Here is a 24,528-nt window from a genome sequence, read left to right as displayed (position 1 = left end):
TGCTGCGCACTGAGTGACTAGTTTTTGGTAAAGAACTCGGACACCAGAATGTCTGAACTTCCCAGTGTCCCCCAGGACTTCCTGAGCTTCCAGATTCAGCATGGTTCTGACCTCTGGCCTTCAACAGATGAATCCAAATTCTCTAAGAGAGGGCAAGTACATGTGAAAACAAACAAGGTTTGGAAGGATTCTCAATCTCTGTATTCTGAGTTTTTACAATAGTTGAGTGTGGGCAACTTTGTTAAAAATAAAGAAGGAAAGGAAGGAGGGAAGAAAATACTGGTGAATTTAAAGCAGACCCTTAAATAAAACAATCAATTGCTATATAAAACCCAAGTTGAGCAAGATTTCTATTTGCCAGTCCCTAATTAGGTTTTGAAAGAAAGGGAATCCCTGCACCACGTACTAAGAATATTTTGCTGCCTGCTGCTTTTTCTGGCAGAATCTTCCTGGTTTGTGTTAAGAGTGCTATTCTGACATTGGATATTACTGAGAATTGGGCAACAATCAGTGTGATGACCATCATCTGAGGAGGTATTAGGTTTGGAAGCCTTACTGGGCACTGGGCACACAGGCTCCCATGTTGTTCTAACATCAACCGTTGACCAAATGTCTTGGCCTCCCTGTGCCTTGAGTCACAGTAAAACTAGTCTCCTGATGGCAGTGATGAGTGCCGCATGTGGATCCCAGAAGCCAGGCTCTGAGTGCCAAGTCTCAGGAAGACTATCCATAGGTTTACAAAACCCCCAAATCCTAGGAAAAGATTTGATCAAACACACTTGATAGATTTCTCTAATTAGTATCAGTTTTTCTCTCTCCTTCCCTCCTCCAATCTCATTGCTGCTCTTTGTACCTTGAATGTTCCCATTGCCTCTATTTTCATTCAACTCCAAACTATTATTTGAATCTAATGCAGTCTCACCCTTGGGCCTATATATGGCCTCTTGTCTGTGAATTTTTTGGCACAAATGCATCCTTGCCAGTTCTTGGACTTGCTGTGTTCTGATTATGAGACACTCAAAAACGTGCTGGCGATCACTGAGGTCCAGGCTCCAGGCCTCCACGCTGATGGTCCTAGGCCCCTCCACCTGGGTGTCCCTTGGGCATCCTAAGGATGCTTCCTGAAGAAAGTCTAAGGTGGAATCCAACAGTGCCTCCCCCAGAGATGGTTCCTTTGATCCCCATTTGAGGGTCCAAAGCCCTAGCCCATGCCAGGTACTCATTTGCCAAACTTTCTGTCTCCACACTAAACCCAGTCCATCTACAGGCCCTACCACTGTGAATTCTAAATGTCTTTGATTTTGTTTACTTTTATGTTCTTCTGACGATCTCCTGTGAAATTACCTGCCTTAACCAGCGGTCTCTGGCTTGTATCTGGAGAAGATACGTAACTATCATCCTGCCTCTAATCTTGCCTCCTTCAGTAATCTCCCATTTTGCTATGGAACTGTTCTTTACAGAGCAGAGATCCAATGTCTGTACTTAAACCCTTTAATCACTCCTATTGCTCTTAGGATGAAATAGGACACTTAAGGCCATTTGTGGTCTGGTATGACCTGCTTCCCTTCAAATCCGTTTCTCATCATCCCCTACCCCTCTTTTCCACTTCCCCCCCCCTTGCAATTTTCATTCCAGCCAGACTGAACAGATTCCATGTTCCAGTCTCTAGAATATGACCAGTCCCTCTTGCCTCAGGATCTTTGTGTAAGGCCCTTCCTTGCTTGACTTAGGATGTCTTCCTTCTCCTAAGTACCACGAGTGCAAACACCTTGTCTTCTTCAACACATGTTCAGCATTGCCTAGAACGGGGATGAATAAATTGTAGACACCTCAAATATGTTAAATAAATTAGTCAAATAAATGACATACAGGCATTCAAATGAGTGCTGTGCCTTTCATAGTATTTACCTTAGAAAACAATAGCAAAAACAAAGAATGACTATTTATTTTGCAAAGAATCAAACTCCTGATTTGTATGGATTATGATGTCTAGGAGTCTCTCTCCATCTGTTTCACACACACACATGCACACACACATGCACACATGCACCCGCACACACATCCAGACACCCACGCACATGTACACACACACACGTGCACACACATGCACACATACACACGCACACACACGCACAGAGTCATTATCTAGCATGGTTATCTATATTGTTTTCCAAAATGAGTTTCAAGTTACTGTTGATTATAGAGATAAAATTTATTGTCAAAGGATAAAAACGAAAATTTTTTGTCCCTAAGAAAATGTAAAGAATGTGCCTTGGTCTCAAAAAGTGTTTTCATGTAAATGCAAAGTTATTCTCCTGTTTATTGGGCACTTACTACATGCTAAGCACTGTGCTAGGAAACAGAACTGCAAAAAAGAATAAAAAACAACCCCTGTCCCATTGACTGCTGAAAAGATGCCTCAACATGGCTGCTGGGTTCCTACTTGGGAGGAAGCCACTTCACATATCAGAGGAGGAAGGAAGACGGAGGAGTGCTGGGGGAGGGGAAAGATGGGTCAAGGAGAAGAGAGCTCTGCCTTACCACTGAGGCCCAGGGGCTTCCTGGGGAACTGCCACGGCTGATGAGAATGTAGTCAGTTGCCTTCTGGAAAATCTCCTCCAGCTGGTCCACGTCATCCAAATCCTCAGCTCTCACTAAGAGTGGAGGATGTTTCTTACTGTTGTTTTGCATCTGATTGTGAAGAGAAAATAAGAAGAGCTGGGATTTGGCAAACACAAATGTGGTGTACTGATGCTTTACCCCAGGTGGTTTTGGACCCTTTGACCACATAATTGCCCTTGGTACTTTGCATTCCTCACTCGGGTAGGTGACACCAGCAAAAAAGACGGGGGAAAGTTCATGCTGATTTTTGAATTCTGAGAGCCTAGAATTCAGAGAACATTCAGAGAGTATTAAGAGAATATTCAGTTTATAAAATGTATTTGTAAGAATGGCTGACAAGTAACAGTCATGCACCCAATCCTGACAAGATCAAGATTCCCTGGGACTTTCGGATAGGGAAAGAGGAGTGCACAAATTCTCCTTCTTCTGTTAGTGGGTTCCTAATGGAAGAGACGCTGAGCTCTGCCCTCTTTCTCTTTCACCATGAACACCTCATACGGAGCTAACAAAAACCCCAGAAAGGATTGGGCATAGAGAGAGACCCGTTTCCCAGGTAACCTTCGTGGAAGCACCAAGAGCTTAAAAGTGAGAGTGGATATAGGGATCTCAGGGCAGAGGGGCCTTAACAGCTGCCCAGAGCTTCCCATGGCCAAGCAATGGTCAGTAATGGCAGAACAATTCTCTGTATTCTCTGTGTGGAGGTAGGTAAGAGCTTGTAGAGCAGGAATGGGGCTGAAGGGTCCCTGATCCAGTGACTGGCTCCCCCGCCAGAGGAGGGGTCTTTGCTGCTGGGAGTCTCTGCTGATGTCAGAATGGATGGTCCTGACATGTGACAACACCATCCAGTCCTGGGGAAGGATGAGCATCCTGACTTGCCTAGGAGTGTGCTCCCACCATCAGGCGAAACTAACATGTGAGCTTCTAGACACGCACAAAATGAACGTCCACCGCCACTAACAACTCCGAGGGTCGTTTCCTTCCGTGGACACACACACAGACTCAACAAAAAGTTACACAGGGTCTATCTAATCGTCCATCAACCATCTGTTTATTTACCTATAGTATCTATCATTTGTCTACAACTTCCTTTATTCACTTGAGGTGGCAAAGAGATCTTTCATCTACGTACAGCTCAGTCTCATTCTCTTTAGAAGCTACGTAACATTCAGCTTAATGGCAGCACTACAGTTTATTTAACTGTTCCCTTATTGATGGAAATTTGGTTGTTTACAGATTTTAATGAGAAGATGGCATTCCATTTTATGAGCTTATCATAATTTCTCAACACATTCTCTCACTGGTAGATACTAGGCTGCAGACAATGTTTCCTGTTACAGGACTCCATCAGAATCCCTGTCCACATACCTTTATAATATTTTTATTTTATTTTTTGTTAGGTTCATTAAAGTGAGATGGCATGGCAAAAGGGTATGCAAATATATTTTATTAGATAATTCCAAATTGCCCCCAAAATGTTTGTAGCAGTCGGTTTTTCCTGCCAACAATTAGGAAGCTGCCTGTTTTTTCACAGCCTCAACAGCAATCAATGTGAACAATATATGACATGTTAACAATCAGATTTGGCAAAATCTATTTTGTTGCTACTCACTTCTTCATTAATCAATACTGTGGATGAGCATCTTTTCACAGATGTATTTGCCATTCGTATTTCTTTTTTGCCTATATGTATTCCTTATCCCTTAACTTAATGTCTGTCATTTTCTTTCAATAAGTTGGATTTCTCTAAATATGGGATATTAATAGTCAGTTGTAAATGTTTTCCTTCCCTTGTTTGTCACTTGTGTTTTAATTTTGTTTAGTCTTGCTTTTATTAGGAAAACATTAGCCATTTTTTTCCTTCTTTCATTTTGTTGACTCTCACTGCAAGGCTATTTTTTCTTCATATTTTCTTCCAGAATTCTTTTGGTTTTTATTTTTTACACTTAGGTCTTTGATTTAACATAAATTTATTTTTGTGATATAAGGTAGGGATCTTCCTTTTATTTTCTTCCAAATGCATAGTCAATTGTTCTCATTCAACATGTTTTTAAAAACTATCCTTTCCCACTTATTTTAAATGCTTCGTTTATGATAGATTAGAGACCCATGTGTACTTAAATTGGTTTCTGTACTGTTTTTACTGTTCCACTGGTGGATTTGCCTGGTGTCAAACTCTTAACTTATATTTTCATCATCTTTGCTGTAAGTTGGGAGACTTTTCAACCCCTGGAGTTTCTGGGAGCCAGAAAGGACACATTGGTTCTTCTGTTCCACAGGGGCAGAGCACACTGCTGAACACAGAGCTTCCTTTAGGAGAAAATTTGGATTTTCACACATTCAAAAAGAAATTATGAAACTAATTAGCTAAAACTCAAGGTTATAAAATCACTGCTAATGGGCAGAAAGGCCTCTCCAGAATTTAAATTCTTCCTGGTGCTCCTCCTGTGCATTTATGTGCAGATAGCATCCTCCTAGGGCAGAGAGAAGTGCCTCCAGGAGAGCCTTAGTTTACCTTCCAGGTTCTAGGGTGCATAGCCCTTTCAGTTACCATCTCAAGCAAGGGAGCACCTGCCTCAGGAAGAGCAGCTCCCGTTAAATCTTCAGATCTTAAAGGGCAGTGGGAAACGTCACAGTCTCCCAGCAGGAGAGTAGAGACAGCCAGTAGGTGTAAATCTCAGGCAGCCAATTGTTGGAATCCATAAGCCTTGCCTTGTAAATAATTCACTTCAGTGCAGGAAATCTGCATATGAGCATGAAATGCCATTTATAACTCACAGGATATTGGCTTGGCTGGGAACAACTTTCCAGTCTCTTCGACTCATTAAGTGCTGCTAAGGAAGAGAGAATACAGCTGATGTAGAATAAACTCCCTGCAGTAAGCCTGTGACTGTACAGACTAGTTAGCAGTACTCAAACTGAAAATAAAACTCAAGACTATGCTGGCATCATCACTCAGTTCTCTGTAAGCTCAGCGTCTCTCTGGGGTTAGCTTGGCTCTACCTCATTTCCCAAGGTGAAGGCCTGCCCTTCACTGAAACCCCGAGCAGACCAGGAGAAATGTTGGCTATGGTGCTTTCTCATGAAGTGATGTGTGTTCACTGGCTGCAAAGAGAATATATAATGTTCCAATTAAGAACTTACTGCGCTGAAATTCTGGAATCTCACATAGATGACTTGCGGAGAAACAAGATGGTCTTTGTAATGAGCTCCTTTTCTTTCTTTATTAAATATTGATTGACTATGGAAGAAATTCAATTTCCAAATAGAGCTTAAGTCTTATTCCTAGGGTATTTGGTAGTAAGTCTTTTATTTTTTTGTTTGCTTGTTTGTTTCAGTTTTGACACAAGGACTGTGAACATCTCCAGAACAGGAGACATTTGGAAGAGCTCATGCCCATCGGTGTCTGAAACTTGGCTGCTCACATGAGTGGGTGCTTTTTTTATTTCTTTTCTTCTCTGAGTGAGGGCTGGGTATGTTGAAAACACAAACAATCTGCAGTGGGAGAAAGAAGGAGGTTTTTACCTGTGGAAGGAAAAATAAAATTAATATGCCTTCAAGTTTGACTAGAAGCCTCTGAAAATGTTTCCAGTCAACTTTACACCTATCTGTTGATACACAGAGACCTTAACTAAGCACAACTGTAATCACTCTAGAAATAAACTCAAAGAACGGCTGAGTTTTCTTGGCCTTCTTCCCAAGAGAGTTATTGACTAAAAGACCAGGAGGGATTCATTATGAAATGGTTTACCTATTAGAAAGTCTCATGTCACAGGCTCTCAGAGGCAATAAGAGATTTGCAGGCTCTCGCTGATGAAGTGCTCATCCTGTCTCAATGAGCGACCTCAGATAGAAGGAGGTCGCTGCAGAATACATGGTTCACTCTGTCCATCTATGTAGCCTCTGCTCTATCACGGATGGATATTAATTTCCTCTGGCCTAATTTACTTTTTACTAAGTAATTTGATAGCAGTCCAACATTTGCACTCTCCTAGGTGGCTGTAAATTGATTGCTTGATGAATGTTCTAGTATTTTTTTTAACTGCTAAGGTTATTATTTACCCACTTTCAAAATACGCTGTTTGCCCTTTTCCAGTCTTCAGAAATACCTTGTATCCTGCTGTGACCCTCAGCAACACCAATCACATGGAAAAGAACCAACAATGTGAAGAAACATGAATATGGTATTCATTTGCAAACTGAAAAAGGAAATAATTACAGTTACTATTTACAGTATCTGGCTTTTCAAGCTTCATGCTACACGCAGCTAACTCCTTATCAAACAATCAATTTTGTTTAAAATAAATAAGTTTATATATTTAAGGTCAAGTTGCAGAAGTAAAACCAGAACCATGGTTTTTATTGAGTTATAAAATTAGTTGGGGAAAAGGTAATACATCTAAAACAACTCTTGAGATCTTCCATGTAGAATTTTAAGTATCAGTGTAAATTAAAAGCAGCTTCACAGAGAGTTCTATGAAACAGAGTTCCCTATGAACTTGAGGGTGCCAGATCGGATCATTCCTCAGGTTTCTCATGGCTTTTAAATACAACGAGTACATGCCAGGTGGATTATCAAAGGGATCTGTGGCCGGTATGGCATTAGTGTTCCAGTGTGATTTAAGCACAGACATCACTGACTGAATTTTTTTTAAGTGGTAAAAAATACAAGTGACAATGTGCCAACAAAATTTTCCTCAAACCATACCATATATTGTTGGTTTAGCAGAGGTTACAGTTCATAGCAATAAGTTTTGTGTCTTTTATTCTGAATTTTACAGCCTTTAAATTTTTTTTAAATGTCTCCGTATTTTAATTTTTGTTTGTTTAAATAGTTCTTAAAATTATTTACTCATTATTATTATTATTATTATACCTTAAGTTCTGGGGTACATGTTCACATGTAGAACTATAAAAAAAACTTTCATACTCTTTTAAGAAAGCATCTTGACGACTGATAACTGGCTGAAAGACCATAAATGAAATCAATGAAAACTAATAACAGTGAAAATAAATCCAGTCAAGGTGATGGCCACTGGAATAACAGGATCCCTGAAGTTAAGTTTTATTTAGCATGCTGCTGCTTTCTCAGAAAAAAAAGAATAAACACACATCAAGTTAAATATGTGATCCCTAAACCAACTATATGCAACAATTCTTGGCTAAAAACTTGTAGATATACTTTCAAGAAGTGGAAAAATGGAAGAAAATGATTTCCTTAAACTAACAAATGAGAAAATAGTTAACATGGGGCCTTATCCTTTCGGTGGCCGGTGGCTGTCCCTGGTTGCAGATTGTGTGCACAGGGAAGGACAGTGCCTCTTTCATGTTATGAGGGGGCACTGAGCCACCGTGGGAAGGAACGATCTCAGATTACCTGCTGTTAACTAGATGAAGGAAAAATTGTTTTAATTAGGGAGGTTCTCCCAGCTCCCTTTCCCCAACTCCAGCATCCATCTACTGGTAAAATAGGGCTAGGCACCAGTGAAGAATGTGGGATGGAGCTCCTCATAAGTTGAAAGTAGTCAGGCTTAGGGTCAGGGCTTGACTGATGATGGGAGGAACTGGACTGGCCTCAGCGCTGGAGTATTGCATTGAGAGAGAGCAGGTACTCAGCCACCCTTCTGTTTCAAAGCGGGAGCTATTCGGGTTGTATCACATTTGCATTCTAATAGTCTACCAGCTAGTAGGCCTCCAGCCTTGAGGAAGTCAAGGAGGAAAAGGAGAAAGATGGGATTTCTTAATGCTGCTAAAGTCTTTATTCCAGTTACAAAGAGATGGAATTGGTGGATTTAATTCTTGTTGAAATACGTGTCATTGCATCTTAACTTCGAAATCAGGGTCTCCATCTCTTTTTGTAAATTCAAAATGGTCTCCAACATACAACGATCATAAACTATGCTTAGGTCTGTACTGCTTGATTAAATAGTGCTTTACTGTTGCAAAAGGGCCATCGGGATGCATTTGTATGGGTGGAAACCTGGGAGCTTCCTCACTGGGAAGAAAGGTAAGTGACTAAAGAGAGTCACTGGAGTGTTGGGTCTCAATTCCTTCTTTCTTTTCTTCTCCACTTGTCCTATGTTTGAAGCCAAGGATAACAACAAGAGTGCTGTTACCAGGCATTAATGCAAATAAAACCAAGCTAGAGACGATGGAGCAGAAGGAAATATTGGGAGCTTTCCTGGGCCCTAATTCCAGGATCCTCTAGTTTTAGGATCCTTGGGGTTTGCCTGGAGATCCACAGCCCTGGGGATCCACAGATATTTGTGATATTCCACAAATACCACCACTGCTAGTAGTGAGAGGGAAATACTTCTACAGGAAAATGAGAAGCCAGTGAGCCATTCTCAAGGGGAATCCTAAGAGCATGAACGACATTCTTTTCCCAATTAGGATGTCATGCTGTATGATGTCCATGGAAGCACCTGGACTTATCTAGAGCCTGAATCTGGAGAATCTTTTGCTTTATTTGAGTTGGCCTGAAGCAGTTTTCCTGTAAATGTGACTGACTTAAGTAAAACAAATACAAAACAAAAATCAGCTTTAGGTCCCATGAGGAACTTCCAGAAATATCTAAAGTCTGTAGTCACTGAAGAACAAGTATAATTCCTAATGGCAATGCTTCCTACAGCATTCTGTGTAAACCTGGAACCCCAAGATATTAGCAGATTATTTTTAAGAAAGGGGTTTTTATTAATTTGGGAAACACTGGATTAAATGAAGTGACAGTATTTGAGAGTACTGAAATGAAATCTTTCCTCTTCATGACTCTGAGCTGCAGGTTCTCCTCCGGCTCCCACCGTGAGATAGCTGGCAGGACCTGTGCAGTGGCCACAGGTCAGGAGTGGAGGGAGCTGAGGAGGTGGCATGTGTAAGGTCTCCATGATCAGGGAGGGTCAGAAGAAATCAAAGGTCTCATCCTGGTGTCTCTCCCACGTGGAGCTCTGTGGGGTCAGGGTGGGGGACATGACAGGAATAGCAAAATGGGTGTAAGGTGCCCAAGAACTTTGGGGCTAGCTGCTCAACTTCCATGTGTAGCTTGCGGAAGGCTGCGGGCTTTTAGGAGAAGCCTGGTTCTGCTCAGCTCCATGTCCAGAGGAAAGAAAAATTATGAGACAAATGGGACTGTTTCACGTTTTGACAAACATCTTTAATGCCCGGCTTAACTGAAGGCAACTGGGTTTTCTTATCTGCTTCTGCACTGAGTCTTTTGAAATACCTAACCTCATGCAGGCTCTGGAAAACCCTGCTGCACATAATACTAATGTCTTAGTGTTATCATGCAGGTAATTTTGAGATTCTGGATCCCTGAAAACGCCTCAGGGACTCCCAGACTTCACTTTGAGAATCAATATAACAGTCACTGGGGTTGAAACAAAGATACAACAGAGCCTTCACAACTGGACAGCCAGGGTCTGGACTCCTTGGGGACCCGCTTAACTCTCAATAGTCTAGCCAAAGCCACCCACGCAGCAGGGCCACTGGCCCAGAAGTCAGCATAACAACTGTGCAAGACAGGCCAGTGAGTGTCCATTGGACACTGTGGGAGGCCAAGACCTGTTCCTCCTGATCCAGGGGGCACCGTGGAGAGGGATATGGGGAAGCAGGGAGGCAGGAATTTGACTCAATGGGCACCTCAAAGATTGTGTCATCCAAGTCACTGAACATCTTTGGCAGGGCTATGCATCCACTGAACATTTAACCCCCCATTTTTTTTTAATCAAAAGAAAATGAGCTGGTTCACTTTAAGAGACAGACTGGCAGTCCCTCAAAATATTGAATAAGGTTATCATACAGCTAGCAGTTCTGCTCCTAGAGATATACCCAAGAGAAGTAAAAATGTATGTCCACACAAAAACTTGTACACAAATGTTCAGAGCAACATTACTCATAATAGTCAAAAGGTGGAAATGATCCAAATGTGCATCAAGTGATGAATGCATAAACAAAAGTCAGTAAATCCATGGAGTTGAATATTAGCCACAGAAAGGAATGAAGGCAGACACATGCTGCAATGAAGATGAACTGGAAAACATTATACTTAGTGAGAGCCAGTCACAAAAGACCACATGTTGTGTGACTGAATTTATCTGAAATGTCCAGAATAGGTAAAGCTGTAGAAACAGGATGGTGGTTATCAGGGTCTGGAGGGACGGGGAGGAAGGGATGACTGCCGATGGGCATGACGTTTCTTTATGAGGTGATAAAAATATTCTAAAATTAGTTATGGTAATGGTTACACAACTCCGTGAGTATATTAAAAACCACTGAATTGGACACTTAAGGCTACATTTTGTAGTATGTAAATTATATTTCTCTCTGCTATTAAAAACATTTTGTCCTTAATTTATCAAAACAGGACTTGAGAATTCAATAAAAGACTTGAGTGCTCACTAATTGAGTTCAATACATTTTACTGTGAGATCAGATCGGTTTTGAAAATTAAAATGCTGTATTAAAAATAATGCTACTTTTTTCTTGCAAATTCCACCCCTTCCCAAAAAATTAATCCATCTTTATTCCTATAGGACTTCCCAGAGGTTTTACGCATATGTCATTATGTCCGGTGAGGGTTCAAGGTTGCAGTGTTTCCAAAAACAGCTGTTCCCTGCACCTCTGCAATCTCAGAGCATTTGGTGTAGCTCTCTTAATGTCCTATAGCAGTCAGTTGGAGAGGTTGTCCTTTTAACTTTAAGGGAAAAAAGAGGCTTTACTGATTTATATAAAATGAGAGAAACCTTGGAAACAGAGTTAGGAGATAAACTTGTTTCTAAACAACAGAAATATTTAATTTGAAGGGACCTTAAAGGGAAGGCAGCCCCAGTGACCCTTCTCGGAGTGAGGGCTGTGCCAGGTGCGTTCACACCACACCCCTCAGCTTTCCAGCCAGCCCATGAGGCCAGTGTGATGTCCCAGGTAGTACAAAGAGGTTTGGAGAAGTCACTTTTCTTATGGGCAAACAGCAAGGAGGTGATGGGATGGGACTCGGGCCTCAGGGATGTCTCATGGTTTCTGTGCCCTTTTCTTTAAACTTTGCAACCACAAAATATGGAGCCAATAGCACTGGCTTAAGCACATTTTAGGAGAGAACAGAGAATTAATAAATTACCTGTGCTGTTTTCACTCTTCTTTGATTGGCCCAAGTATTTCTATTCTGATAAGTGAAATTTACCCATCACCTGTAAATTTCAAGTGTGCAAGAGACATCAAAGTCCAATTTTTTTTACTAATGGCCTTAAACAGTTAAGACACTGTCATTTTAGTGACATGCTTTTGGAATGCAATCAGTTTGCTACTCACTGTCTATTACTGTTTAGTCTTTGAGTTTTTAAATCTACCATTCAGATTGAAACTGTTCTTTGCAACACATTACATCAAGAATGTTTGACCATTTTGTTTCTTCTTCATTTGACAGTACAAAAGAGAAGATCACCTATAGTTGTAATCTGACTCTTCTAGCTATTCAGTTATGACTTCTCTGAAGGCACAGGCATCATTTCTGATCAACCAAGTAAAACCAAGTCATAGTATGAATGCACTGACACTTAAAAATAAGTAGCAAATGCAGTCAAGAAGATTCTTATTAGTGACTACATTTTATTAGGGGTGGGTGTCCATGTCAGGTTTGAAAATGGAATATTTAATTTTCCCTCCTTGACCTGCAACTCTATGAATTATTTTATGATTACACATACAAGTAGAAGCAATATTATATCAGAAACCTGATGAATAATGTACAGTTTATTTAATTAACTCAGAAGAGGAAGGATTCCTTTCTGTTATTAGGGCATATGTATATGATACCATACTTGGGAGTTTCACACTAATAATGTCCTTGCATGGGGTGGAGGATTACTCTTCCTTCAATTGATAGGACTGTTGAAATCCCTAAGAAGTTTAGAAGAATCCCAGTGCACTTGTTATCCTGCCTGCCTGATGCATGCATCATTCCAAGACCTGTGGATAGTAATGGATTTTAAAAATCACTGTGACAAGGGATGTAGTGCATGTCCCTTGTCCTGGTGCCCATGTCACAATGTAGTAGTCAGGTATGTTGTAGTGACAACAACCCCAAAATCTCAGTGGTTTATGACAAGGAACATTTCTTCTTGTTTAAAATATCTCACTACTGTGACACTGTGTGTCTTCTCATTCCAGAACTCAGGCTAAGGAGCAGAGATCTGGGGGGACAAGCCCTTTTCACGGAAGATGAGAAGTACAGGGGGAAGAGCCAAACCACACAATTGCTCTCAAAGCTTCTGCTCAGATATGCCACACATCACACTGCTCACATTGTTATGGCCGAAGCAAGCCACAGGCCAAGCCTGGTAGTGGATCTGCTCCCCCCAGTTGCAGGGTGATAGGCAAGTGTGTTTGCTGTTACTGAGAAAGGGGAGGGATAAATAGTTGTGACAGATGATACAAATGTGAACACTCAGTCTGACACAACTCCAGTGGAACAGGTTGTCTGTTTTGCTAGAACCCATGTTGGCTTTTGGATTTTCATCCTCTGTGCATGACACAGATTCCACTGGACACCAAACTGATCCACAGCATCCATACGGAGATACTTGGACTCACTGGACACTCAATCACTGCCTGCAAACAGGACATACTGAGTTTTCAGTAAATAAAAACTCTCAGATGCATCAATACCTAAGAAGAAATTAAATGTGAAGATCTGATCAGAAACATAGTTCTGGAACCAGTGAACACTGCCCAGAAGAAAAAACAAAGCCCTAGTCCACTGCCTGGGCAATATTAGGAAGGAATTCCTTGTAGTTTCATACCTGTGTTGGCTTTAGAGTCATTAATGAATGGTATCTATGTTGTATGATCCATAAAGTAGTGAGAATTATTCACATCTGAAACCATTTTCCTACTGGCTACTGAGATGTTACCATCATCTGATTTATTATTAAGTGTTGTTTTCCTGGTCAACTTTTTGTGGTTTAACAGCACACCTAAGTGTGAATGAGTTATCAACTGGCTTTCTTATTGAAAAGACAAATGAGGCTGCATGAAAATGCTTAGCACATGGGTAGGAAGCAGTGGATGAAAATAGCAGAAGTAGGACCCAGAAGATGAACTCTTTTACTTTTGATTATTCAGATTATACATAAGTTCCCATGCTGCTGAAGTCTCTTCAGCAGCAAGTTAACCTTCAACCTGAAAAAGATGGAAGAAATCAAGGGTTGAGGATGGAGGGGACAGGAATGGTCTCTGCATCCATGTGCTCCCAGAGGTGGGGGCCCCTGCCTCGCCCATCTTTGCATTCCTCATGTCTGCTGTGTACCTGGTATAGACCACCTGCCCTGAAAGGTTTGAGGTACTGTTTTTACCATTGCCTCTCTTGATTTCCCACCGAGTGCCTCCTGAGTCATGCACCCCATCACAGCCTTCACACAAGGCCTGGAGACTAACCCAGCACACGCTGGCCTAGGATTAAATCATAACCACCATCATGTACCTAAGCTTCTACCTATCTGGATGTTGACTGATGAAATTTATAAAGTGTTATAAGGACTTCAAATCCACTTATAACTATGACATGCAAAATGCACAAAACCGGCTTCTAAAGCCTTCTATGAGGATCAGTTACATTTATTTAAGACTGAAGAACTTTAAGATCCTTACTTTTAAAATGTGAAACAAACAAACAAAAACAGAAAAGGAAATAGAAAGAAGCAGTGTTGGAAATCATGAGAGAGGAAGGAGATGCGTCCTGCCTTCTCCCATCCCATCTCCTCTTCAGTCAGAAACACTAAGAGGAACCCTGTGCTACAGGAGAAGACTTTCTAGAAAATTTGTCTTAGGACTTTAACCTTTTTGATATATGACTGGGTCAAAACTTCCTTTTCATAAGCCATTGAACACCCCATCACCTCTGCAAATGGGGTGTCTGTTAATGGGGTCTGCTGCCGGCGCATAGTCTACTCCTTCATGAATGCCAAAATTCATTGCAACTTTTGCTTCTGTCCCGTAATGAAGGAAAAGAAGCTTTCTGCTAGGAGCACCGTGTTCATTCTGTCTGGGTAGGTTGAGTCTGTAGGTGTTGCAGGTGCACTTAGGCTTAAAGCACTTGGAGGCATCCTCACTTCTGTGTTAAGAGGATCTCTGTGTAGGGGAGAGAACATGGACTCATTGGCCTGTATGCTGATGTAATGCACAAGGGGAGGGCCCAGTACCTTCTCTGCAAGGGGCTGCTCTGCCTCAGATTGGGAACTGGAATTGGGAGGTTGTCTTGGCCAGAACCAAGAAAGAATGAACTCTGGATTGACGTCTCAACTTAAACTTTGTAGAATCTGGATTTGAGAGACAGAGCACTCACAGGAGGTTGGGGCAAAAGAGTGCTTTGTAGGACCATAGCTCAGCAGAGATACTTCCCTCTTTTCCAAAGTTAAAGACCCACAAACTCAATGTGGTAGGTGCTTCCTTCTGCAGAGAATTCCCCCTGAGTATCTATCCCTTTACTGTAGAGTCTTGTTTAAATGTTCCCAGCTGTGTTATGGGGAATTGGGGAGGAGATGTGGGAACATACTGGTCCATGTGGGGGCTGTAGCAGTGACCAGTTAGAGGTCTCCTTGATGACAGTGACTCTGAGGACACAGAGCTGGTGCTATGACACCTGGTAACTAAGTTCCCAATGAGTATTTCCTGTTCTTTGCCAACCTTGAAGATCCAAGTATTATTTTACAAAGCCAAATGGAATCTTCCCACACATAGAGTTCTCAGGTTTATCAAGTTATTCTATGACTCAGTGATGCCGCATGAGAATATTTAAACATATCTCCAAAGCACAATCTTTGGATCTGATGGCAAGAAGCTTTTGTGAATATTAAAAACAAACTGCATCTTCTGAATCAAAATAAATACTACTATATGCGTTTTAATGGAAACAAAATCTAGGATTATTTTTGTGCCCTAAGCAAAATGTAGAAACTCATTTTCCCGTCATACTTGGGATGTTAGACACCTAGGAAAGTTATTTCGGTGACTTTCCTTTAACCTGATGAGACACTCCATAGGAATCTAACATTTCTTTCACTGGATTCCAAGTGTAGGTTTCCTGGTTGTCCATTTAATTGTTAAAGTGAGAGAGATTCTGCTGGAAGATAAGCATCAAAGAAGAGCAGGAGGAAAGCCGAGTGAAGGAGGTTACTTCGGAGCCCCCCTGGAAGCAGCCCTTGTGCAGACCGTCACTGTAGGGTGGAGTGACTCTGAGAAGTGTGGTGGCCTCTGGGTGCTGCTGTGCTGCCTCCTGGGAATACTCAGGGTCCTCCACTGTTTGTAAACGGTGCTCAACGAGTGGAAAATTAAAGCGTACTTCACAGACACACACACACACACACACACACACACACACACACACACAGACACATACACATTCACTGAGCACTCGCTGCGCTATCTCCTGAGTGTGTATGGCTTTTGACAAGGTGCCTGATGAAGAGAGGTGCACATGGTTGTGAGTCCCTGCCTGCAGAAGCTCATGATGGGTGCCCCATAGTGTTGGTGTTGAGTAAAAGTGCCCAGGACAATATTCACTGTGCTTGACGCACAGTATGATTAATAGAATATCTGTTACTGTGTGAACAGTGAGCATATGCGCAGCATGCAAATCAGTAGCCCAGTGCTGTTCTGATGGTCTTGTCCTGAGTGGTTTTTCTCATCTAGTTGGACACAAAACTCATTCTCTAGAAAGAAGAGCAAACAATGGTGGGTCCCACCAAGGCCATGGACAAGGGAAAGGCAGAAATGTGCAGAGGGCGAGAGACAGATGAGGCTTGAACTTGCAGGGAGGGACAAGAATGGAGCTCGGAAGCTTGTTTTTTAGCAGATCCCAAGTTGTGACAGTTAATAGTTGTGGACCACACATGTGCAGAGTGACACCTAGAATTCTCAGAGTTGGTGATTTACAGAGAAGAAAAAAAAACACAGATTAAAAATTAATCCTCAATTTCCCACAGACTTCAAACTTCCAGCTGCTAAACGACAGTGGTATGTGGGGGGCAGAAAGAGACCTCGTCTAGGAGGGACAGCCTTGTCTGTTACAGTTGAGATAGGCACCAAGAAAGGACGAAGATGCTCTCTGCCAACTAGACTTAGAGGGGCAAAAAAACCATAATCATGTTTATTTTGATGATAGTCATATGCAAATCAGGTCACTGTAATCTATAAACATGGTTTTTATGGTTAAGTACAACTTAAAAGTTGGAAACAAGAACAACGGATATAGTTTTCTAGTTTTCTAATGAGCTCAGAGTTTTTTCCCAGTTATAGTTATACTTTAGAATGGTTTTTCTATTTCCTCCTGCCCTTCTGTAGTTCTGATAGAGAATCTATGAGGACTGGAGATAGAGCGAGGATAGTTTAACTCCCGGCTGCAACAATTGTCCTCCACATGATCTAGGATAATTGACCCAAGCTTTGCAGATCTGTTTGCTTTCCTACAAAATAGGCAGGATAACCAGAAGGTCAAAATGAAGTGACAAGATGTGAACTTGCTTTGTATGATAGTAAGAACTACTTGCTGGAAAGGGATTGTGGTTTCTTAGCTGTCTTTTAAATGTGGTTGTTTGTGCATTAAGAAAGAAACATTTTAATTCCAAACAGCCCTGTGGGTCAGCTGGGGCCGAAGGCCTGGGTGAAGGTAATCCATAGTCAGTGGATTTTAGGTAGTTAACTTTAAATAATTAGGAATAGCACTGACATATTTGACCATATTTACTGCATCTGCTGAAAATTCTTTCTGAAAACTTAAACCATGTAGTAGGTTAAGCCAGCCTTCTACTACAGCCTGAAGCATGTGCCAGTGCAACGTGGGCCCGCTAAGCAAGGCATGTACCAGGTGATAGAAAACAAAACGATTTTTAGGTGAGTCTTACCAACCCGACTCTTCGCTCCTTTACCTCCCTTCCCTCATTCCAGGTTTAGATGTCCTGTTTCCTGCAAACTCTCACATGGCCTGTTCTTGATTGAAGCATTTGTGATTCGATGAGGACATGGATAACTAATGAGAAGTCTTGTCACCCACACAGGACAGGAGCAGTGAAGAGATCACTCCTGAATATGTGTGCTGTGCTTAACATAGCAGCGTGGCATCATAACCATATGTGGGTGTTTTAAAACGCCATTTGGTGATTTTTATGATGTCAGTTGGGCTCCTCCCACACCTGTTATGAGACATGAGAATGATAGACCCTGCGGTTTATGGGCTGAGCTGCAGTGGATGATTCATGCGATTAAGATTCATCAGTGGCCTCTGATTAGAGTCTTAGTTAAATGAACCTGCTCCCTCCATGGGTCTTCCATATTTAGAGACTTGGTCCAGGTTATCCTGCTAACCCGCTTTATTGGAGAATCTGACTGCTGTATTTATGGGATGTGAGAGCCCACAGCTTTTTACTTTCAGCTGCTGCTGCTTTTTTGCCCCTTAAATGTAGAAAGTAAACCCTATTTTTTTTCTATGGAAGAAAATTTTTCTTTAATCTGCTGTAGAAAAGGAGACATTTCAAGCAGATAGAAGTTATTTCAACTTTGGACTTGTGAAGAGAGCTGTCAGCATCTACTGCATCTGGATTAAATAGACACGATTCCTGCCCTCTGAGGGGTCTGTGGCATGCCGGTCAGTGCAGAGGAGTTCAGGACACCGGTTTGATGCCTCTGAAGGAAAGAACAGCCAGCATCATCCCTGGAAATGTAGATCGTTGGCTGGTAGAGGTTATTGTTGAATTAGACGACTGTGCATCAGACACTAAAGCTGGTCCTTTCCCAAACTGGGGTTTGGAGGCTGCACGTTGCCAGAAAGAACCTGGCTTGCGTGGCTTCCCTCTTCATCACTCCCTGGCTTTCAGAGCCTCTGCCTTAGGCTTGCTTGGGAAGTGCATCGCTGCTCGTGGGTTCTCTTTCTGGGTCTCACTCCCCCTCTGATTGTCTGGTCCTTACTTTGAGCTTCACTCCTGACTCCATTTTCTGAGTTCCGCTACCTAATTCAAGCCCCAAGTCTCAAGTTCCCATGCAGGCCCCGGGCACACAGAGACACACGTTCACTGTTGGGAGGACTCTGCGCCGCCTCTGCGGTAGCCGTGCTGTGAGGCTGTTAAGAAGCCATGCAATGTGTCAGCAGCTTTCTGCTCCCCCAGACCCTCATAACCTGTGTCCCCTCTCTGCACCGTGACCCTGTTTGTGGGACCCCACTTTGGCTGTTTTGTGTCCTTGTTCTTTTCTCTTCCTCTTGAATAGTAGACTCCCCTGGAGCCGTCTTTGACTTTTGTGTGATCTCTTCCATGTTCCCTTTCGTGTTTTATTCACTATTTTCAAATATGTGATCGTCTGCCTGCAAACCACGTGTAGAGCTTCTCCTAGTCAGCCTGAGAGCCACTGGCACCCCCCAAGACTCCATTTTCAGGGCCAACCTCCACCTCCACCTTCTTGTGACTTCCCTGCTCCTGTGAATGGTGTCACCAGCCTTCTAGTTAGCTGCTGTCATTATTAACTCAGCCATCCCCTGCCCCCGACCCCTGCTAGTTCTGGCTTCACATCCCCCTTAACATCCCAGAGTTCTGCGCTGATTCGGACCCTCCTGCTGCTGGAGGGCATGCAGGGCTGCGATGGCCACTCAGTGGCCCAGCCGTCTCCATCGCATGGCCTAATGCCCATGTCTAAATCATGTCACTCTTACGCTGAGCCAACCTCAGACCTTCAAGGAGTGCTCACAGGTTACCAAAGGAAGCCCAAACATTTCAAAGCGTTGGCCACGCCCATATTCCCCGTCCTGATCTACTTGCGCCAACCCCCTTCACCTCATATAGCCTCCTGCTGGTCCTGGGGACTGTCCCTGAATGTTTCTCCTTTTGTGTCCTTTGCTTATGTGAGTCCTTCTGTCTGGGACACTCAACCCTCCTGACCAAATCCCAGCTCAAACACAGTCTCCTTCAAGAAGCCTTTCTTGGTCTCTGAGGAGACCCTTCTTCCTGCCGGCTTCCCCAGCCCGCCTGCTGAGTTGCGTATCCTGGAGATACTTGCCCCGGCCTCTACCTGCCCGGGAGTGGTTTGTGTTCTTAGAAGCCTCATCTTCCTTTCAACTCTAAGCCCACTGAGTCAAGAACCTTGTCTTAATGTATGTGTCTTTCACTTACTGTATGGACTTGCTTTACTATGGTGAGCCCTGACAAATGATTTATTTCATCTTGTCGAAATAAAGACTGCCTGGCTTCCATGAGGGGAGTCTTAAATGTATTGCGTGCTCTGCAAAAATCCTTGTAAGAGTTTTCTCCTAATTTAAATCAGACTCCAATTTGTGCATTAAAATTAGGAAGTGACATGAAAGAATTTACAAAACATGATTCTTCTTGGGGCATAATTTTTTGAGTAATATTTTTTCTTAATTCCATGTACATCTATCTCTTTTGGTGTTTTAAGATCTTGAACTGGGGCAAGCCCTTGATAGTTTCTTTAAAGAGAAAAGAGCAACACATAAATTTGAAAATTCTAGTAGCTAAAATGCTTCCAAAAGTTAAGCTAATAGAATTAGCTTAAGAGAAATTATGATAATCCAAGTATTCTGCAGTTAAGTATAATTTGCATAATCTCAGGATGGAGTATGTCTTAACTTTCAGGAAAAAACTAATCAGATCAGCATTTGTTGTTTTATTTTTTATTGCTTCTGAAAAATTGTATTGGTGTTGCTTTGTATGAATAGGTCTCCATGAGTAAATTATGATCAAAATTCAAAGCCATCATAAATTAAATGTGCTTTTTTCCCTGCTTTGGTATACAAGACTTTCCATTAAGCTAGCCTCGTATAATATACCTTGGATGTGTTCAAGAAAGCCCTGTAAATTATAATAAGTATTTAAAATGGTAAGTAGACATTGGAAAAGGCCACATTAGGATTAATGAATGAAGGGGTTGATACTGAAAATGTACTTGTAAATAAATAACATAAAAAAGTAAAGATGACACATTGTTAGCTTAGAGTTACAAGTAGAGTATGACACTAAATTGCAGGGTGGCAACAGTGTTCATGGAACTTGGATTTCTTTGTAGGAGCATTTCTAATTTCTATCTAGCGAAATCTTCCCACTTCAGCCAGCCTAGGTTCCATCCTGAGGCTTTTCCTGTGCCTTCCTTTCAGATATGGGAAGTGCTTGCGAATTCCTTCCTTAGCAGTCAACCCCCTTCCTGCCAGCATTTGGAGAAATATTCACCCAACAGTAGGGGCAACTAGAAGGTACAGCTGGCTTTGCTGTAGAGATTGCATTTTCTCTCAGCAGTCCAGGACTAAATGCTCTTGGTAAGGAAGAAGATGCAGGAGTCATGTCACTTGTGACAGAATGGAAGTGCACACACAGACCAGGTGCACTTTAAATACATGTGCTCACCTGCTTGCAGCAAGGTTTGGGGCCGTGAACTGTGCTTTGAGGAAAACATAAAAAGAGGACAGTGCATATCTGGACTGTTATTTAAAAATTTGTTTGGCTTTGACAGAGTAGAGTGGAGACACTTGGAAAAGTATCTTGGATATATTTAAAGTTTTGGCACAAAGTTCAGTTAACACTCTCCTTAGGCATATAGACTTGCAGCTATATAAACTCGGCTTTCCTAAATTATCTATACATATATATGAATATGCATATGTTATATGATGAGAGAGATTTCCTTCTGAGATGTTCATTTTTTCTAACACCCAAGTTTGCATAGCCCCAATTATGTGATTTGTAATATCTGTTAAATTTCCCATTTACTGAACAAGATGACTTCAGCTTGAACTACTAGAAATATGCTTTTAGAATTTATGCAGAGATACTTCACTCAGGTAAGTGGTAAGAAGAAATTCGAGAATAAAGGCTGGATTCTATATCATAGAAATAATAACAATGTGGATGGAAAGTTTACAGTGTCATGTAAAATACTGACAGGAAGCCTGAAGCTCTAAGAAACCATGAGAATTTCTAGATTTAAAAAGATGATTAGAGAAGCTCTGCTTCTGATGATAGTGGAGAAGCTTGCCCCAGAATAACCCTGCCACAGTTAGCAATTACAGTCCGGACGAGATGTAGAAACCAGCTGTTCAAAAGCACAGGAGAACGAAGAAAGGCAGGCAGCAACTGGGGAGGCAGCCCTTGAAAGACGGGAATCCACTGGGTACCACTTGCATTTCTTCTTTTTTTCTTGCCTTAAGGTACTCCCAAAACTTCTTGGGTTCTACCCATGCACAACAGTAAATACATGCCATCAAAAAGTAAAGATGACACATTGTTAGGTTATAGTTACACTCTACATGGGTAGAACCCAAGAGTAGAAACAGGGTAGCAACAAAATTTGTGCACACACTTCTTCCTACCCCTGGGTAACCGCTGGACTGCATGTGCATGGGGAAGCCCCCACATTTCCCAGTGAAAAGCAACAGCTGAGAGGATGGAGACTCAGCACTTTCCTCTCCTGCCCACTGCAAGGAGCACAGTTTGGAGTTTGAGTTCACACAAGTGAAGTGGCTGCTATTGCAAAAACTAATGTGCTTTAGAGGAACGTAACAGAATCTAAAGTCTCTAGAGTGGGCATACACAGCATGTAGTCTAGTAAGAAACGATTACACATGCACAGGAATCAGAAAATTTTACCCAAAGCCAAGAGAAATGGACATTGATTTGATCTAGATGTTGGATTTAGCAGTCGAGGGCTTTTAAAACAACAGTAATAAGTATGTTCAAGGACTTAAGGGAAAATGTGATTATCATAAGTGGACAGACAAGGAATCTCAGCAGAGAAATAGAAATTATAAAAATAAATGGAAATTCTAAAATGGAAAAGTGCAGTGTTGAAATACAAATGATTTCTGGATGGATCAAAGCAGTGATGGAATGAGAAAACCAGCAATAGATGCAAAAAGCGTGGGCAAAAGTTAAACGAGGAATAGGACTCAAATTATGTCCCCATAAATTACTTGTTAATTACAAATGGAAAAGTAGAATCTCACAGTTCAGACACCTGATGAATTTCATTTTAAATAAGTGATCAAAGCTAACATCACTAACATTGGGACAGTGACATCCTGCGCCTCCTCATGTGTGCAATGAGAATGCATAGTTCCTGCCATTGTGCAGAACTGGAATTTCGTCATGAGGAAACCTGAGCAGCTCCCAGTGAAGGGACATCTACAGTGTAAGTGGCCTGTACTTTTCCAAATGTTAAGATGAAGAAAGGCACAGGCTGAGCTACAGTTCCAAATGCAAGTGGACAAAGTAAACGTGATGAGAGATGCATGTGGGATCTGGCCAGTTCCTGCACTAGAGGCGGGGAGTTTTAAGGACATTGTTGTGGCAGTTGACACATTTTGCATCTAGGCTGTGGATTAGATAATCACATTGTTTCTATGTTAAATGTTCTGATTTGGATAATTGTACCTTGGTCACATAAGAGAAAGTCCTTGTTCTTAATGAATGCACATTTAGGGGTAAAGGAACACAATGTTACTTTCATTTCCATTTCTTTACCTCTCTGTCTCTGTCTCTGTATTTCAACTGGTAAAGCAAATATATAGTGAAATGTAAACTGGTGAATCTGGATAATGGGCCAGATTCACCAGTGAATTCAGTGAATGGGCCATGCACGGTGGTTCACACCTGTAATTTCAAAACTTTAGGAGGCCCAGGCAGGCAGATTACGAAGTCAGGAGTTCAAGATCAGCCTGGCCAATATAGTAAAACCCCATCTGTACTAAAATATAAAAATTGGCCTGGTGTGGTGGTATGCACCTAGAGTCCCAGCTACTTGGGAGGCTGAAGCAGGAGAATCACTTGGACCTGGGAGGCAGAGGTTGCAGTGAGCTGAGATTGCAACACTGCACTCCAGCCTGGCGACAGAGCAACACTCTGTCTAAAATAAATAAATAACATTGAAGATTTCCTGTATTGTTGCAAATTTTCTTTAAATTTGCATTCATATCAAAATTAAAATGTTATAAATAGGCATAAATAATTGATTTTGAGCTCTTTCATTACTAAAACCAGTCCTTCCAAGTTCATCGTCTTCTCACTGGCTATTTTGACACACTGAAGTCCTTTCATGACAATTTATCTCACTTCAGCTTAGGAATCACCTTGTCTTTCAGAATTCTTTTCATATATTTTGAAAAAATATTTTTTTATTCTTTTGTCTTGTGAATCCTCTCTTAGTCCCCCTACCCCATCTCATTAATTTAGGAAATTAACTAGAATTTCCTAAAAGATTTGCAAATGAATGAATTTTGAAGTACCTAAAAATGAATCACAATTTTCTCTGAACCATTCAAAATAAGAATATTTACATGCAAAATTTTTATAAAGTGAGAATATTATGAATGCCAAATTCTTTCTCTTTGCATTTCATCTTTCTTCATTTTTCCCCATCCCTTTTCACATTCCCAATTGGCATGTGACTGTCTCACTCCTACCAAATGCATCAGGAATTAAGGGGCAGTAATTTATTTGATGTGTGTGAAGTCATTCTACTAATAAGTAACCAAAGCTATTTGCAGACATTCCTTGACACCGATAAGTACCTGAGGCTCTGCTTCCCTTTCCTGGATGCTCCTCTGGCCCTGGATCATTGATGCCACAAGATAAAATGTACTCACACAGTGAATATGCATTCTGTGTCTTCTTACATGAGCTAGGCTCCAGGATTCAGCAAAGAACACAAGGGAAAAATATTTTTATCCTTATGGAATTTCTACTTAGTGAGAGAGCCAAACAATAAGAAAAATAAAGAATAGGTTAGATGGTCCACTGTGGGGAACAGTTTGGAGATTCCTTGAAAAACTAAAAGTAGAGCTACCATATGATCCAGCAATCCCACCACTAGGGGATACACCTAAAAGAAAGGAAAGGAGTGTTTTGAAGAGACATCTGCACTCCCACGTCTGTT

The 24,528-nt window shown here is 41.6% G+C and overlaps 1 protein-coding gene across 1 annotated transcript; it reads right to left on the bottom strand.

Moving 5' to 3' along the window:
* Positions 1-6,687: 6,687 nt before the first annotated feature.
* On the bottom strand, positions 6,688-15,168 carry SMIM21 (small integral membrane protein 21). Its single transcript, XM_039463515.2, is given in 3 exon segments — positions 6,688-6,792; positions 6,795-6,818; positions 15,028-15,168. Coding segments are annotated over 3 exon segments (270 nt in total).
* Between the last annotated feature and the right edge of the window lie 9,360 nt (positions 15,169-24,528).

This window comes from Saimiri boliviensis, chromosome 13, assembly GCF_048565385.1.
Source record: "Saimiri boliviensis isolate mSaiBol1 chromosome 13, mSaiBol1.pri, whole genome shotgun sequence".
Classification (NCBI taxonomy): Eukaryota; Metazoa; Chordata; class Mammalia; order Primates; family Cebidae; genus Saimiri; species Saimiri boliviensis.
The sequence above is the reverse complement of the archived record's forward strand: the minus strand, read 5'-3'. Positions and strand labels throughout refer to the sequence as shown.